The sequence below is a fragment of the Trichomycterus rosablanca genome, chromosome 17 (genome assembly GCF_030014385.1).
Source record: "Trichomycterus rosablanca isolate fTriRos1 chromosome 17, fTriRos1.hap1, whole genome shotgun sequence".
In the NCBI taxonomy this organism is placed as follows: domain Eukaryota; kingdom Metazoa; phylum Chordata; class Actinopteri; order Siluriformes; family Trichomycteridae; genus Trichomycterus; species Trichomycterus rosablanca.
Genome location: NC_086004.1, coordinates 30029815 through 30032314, shown reverse-complemented (window position 1 = coordinate 30032314; position 2500 = coordinate 30029815). Strand labels below are relative to the sequence as shown.

At 47.4% G+C, this 2500-nt stretch overlaps 1 protein-coding gene across 1 annotated transcript in view; it reads right to left on the bottom strand.

The window, feature by feature from the left end:
- The window catches only part of LOC134331136 (ADAMTS-like protein 3), a 43549-nt gene that overhangs the window by 5416 nt on the left and 35633 nt on the right, over window positions 1-2500 (bottom strand). The window contains exons 8-9 of the mRNA XM_063012417.1: window positions 1796-1870; window positions 103-266 (exon numbers count right to left, since the gene is read on the bottom strand). Of these exons, the coding sequence (XP_062868487.1) occupies window positions 103-266; window positions 1796-1870 (239 nt within the window). The remainder of the gene's footprint in view (window positions 1-102; window positions 267-1795; window positions 1871-2500) is intronic.

Sequence of the window (2500 nt, the reverse complement as noted above, 5' to 3'; positions counted from 1 at the left end):
AATAAAAAATATTTAAAAATAAATAAATAAATAAATAAATAAATAAAATGAATAAATAAAACAAGTGAGAAGCTTCTAGAACTTAAGGAGACGTGGCGAGACCTTGATGGTAAAGTCGGCGGCGATCGGTCCGTGGCAGCGTAGCGTCTGTCTCTCGCCTTCTCTTCCTCTCTGATACTCCACGGTGCTGTTGGTCAGGTTATAGGAACCTGAGGAACCCAGCACCAGCTCCTCTCTCCTGCCGGTCAGGGTGTTGGCATCGATCACTAACACACACACACACACAAAACGAGACCGTCAAAATCTGCCATCTATTATACATCAACCAGCTTAAAACAGAGCGACATCTGTGTGATCTTTTCAGCTAGAACAACAGTCAGAGGTATGTCTGTGGGAATTCGTGCCCGTTCAGTCAAAAGATGACTGGGCGCTGATTGATCATCTCAGAGCTGTTGAGTGGTGCTGAGCTCAGGGCTCTGTGCAGGACACTTGTGGGCCTTCCCTAAACTGTTACAGCAAAGTCAGATGTATATTCCGCTGATCTCTCAGTGTTTGAATCTCAGCTCTGCTACCGGTCAGCTGGGCGCCCCCTAGTGCGTGCAGATAAAATCGTCCACTAGTCTGGGTGGAAAAAGACGGGACTAAAAAGTGGACGCTGTGTAAGGACCCTGGTTAGTAGGCTGAGGTGCCTGTACAGAAGTGGAGGAACGTGGAGATCAGTGCGTGACTCTCCGTGAGTGAGACCGACCTCACACACTGATCCACCAAAGTACGGGGGGATAAGAAGGAGTCGCGTCGAAGGGAGGGCGTGTCAGGAGAATATACCCTCCTCATACACCATCAGGGTCTCCAGCAGAGGAGGAGGAACTGGCTACGACTAAAGTGGGAGAAACAGACAGACGAGAAAAGACAGAATGTGGCTGAATGTGAGACAGTTTCTCTGGTATTTAAAGGTTGCAGCTCCTCACGTTTCAGCGTTTCCTAACAAGGTTCCTATTTAATCCTAACCGAGCCTCTCTGAGCCCAAATTCTACCATCCACCCGTCCACAGGTAACCTGAGTACCCTCCTCCCGGTCACCTCAGACGGGGTTCCGTTTCTCTGCAGTTCATGAACCGCTGGTTACAGATGTCCACGGTCTGTTCCTCCGTCTCCACCCTGGTCTCCACCCTGGTCTCCACCCTGGTCTCCACCCTGGTCTCTCTGGTGGACGCTCGTCTCCTTTTCAGTGTTAAATCATGTATAAATCATTTTTAATGCATTTCTCCCAGTTTAGTCATATCCACTTACCCAGTCGTATTTCTAACACACGTGTGTAGTATCACAGAGATCTGTAGATCGGTTGGTCAGCAGGTTGGAGGGTTGGTGAAGCTATTGATTAATTTGTTAGTGGGTTTGTTGGTTGACTGGTTGATTGATTGGATGTGTTTGGTTAGTTAGTGAATTCATTAATGTACAGGTTGGTTACTTGGTTTGGACTCTTAGTCTGGTCTACTGATCACTTGATTGGTGGATTAAATGGCTGGTTGGTAAATATGTTGGTTGATTGGTTGGTAAACAGGGTTGTTGTTTGGTTGGTAATATGTTGGTTGATTGGTTGATGAACAGGGTGGTCAGTTAACAGGATTGTTGACTGGTTGGTTGGTTGGTTGGTGGACAGGATTGTTGACTGGTTGGTGAACAGGGTGGTCGGTTGACCGGTTAAGAAGAATGGTTTACTGATTTATTTATTAGAACTCAGAACGCTAAAATTCTAATGAAATATAAATACTGAACTACAGGAAGTCGGGACTCACCGATGACGTCGGGACCCTTGGCGGTGAGTCTCAGGCCGCGGCTTCCCAGAGGAACTTCTACCACCGTCTTCAGAGCTGCAGCCAAAACAACACGGAAAATAAAAGAACATCTATTTAAAAAAGACTGAGAAATTGAAAGTGTCTCAGAAAGACGTAAACAAGCTGAATTAATAAATAAATAAAATAATAATAATGAAATTCCATCCTGAGGAGAGCGGAGCAGGAATGAAACACCGCAGGCGTCTATTTTTCCACCTCATATTCACTCTTACACACGTTTACACACTAAATGATTTATTAACGACGGAGGATTTGAGTCGCTCCACGTTCACCTCCGAATCACCGGTGCAGGCTCCCTCTTTAATACGAGGAGCGCGCCGTTATTATTAAAGCTTTTTAACGAGGAGGAAGAGAGTCGTTCTCTCAGTCTGGCAGCAGCCGCCGGTGCATTTAGCGATGGAACCGTGCCGGGGTGGCGCTGCCCTGAAAAATAATCACGGCTCGGAAAGTCCTGGAGCCTGACGGGCACGACGGAATAACGTGTCGGGGGCCCGAGCGGCGCGGGAGAGAAAAATAAGCCATCAGGGCGTGTCTGAAATGAGGCGTGTGAGGGGTGTCGATCTGAGGTGGCGCCGGGTTTATTTGGAGAGGACGAGCGAAGGGACGCGACCAGGGAGCCAACAAGACTAAAAACAAAGTAAAAAA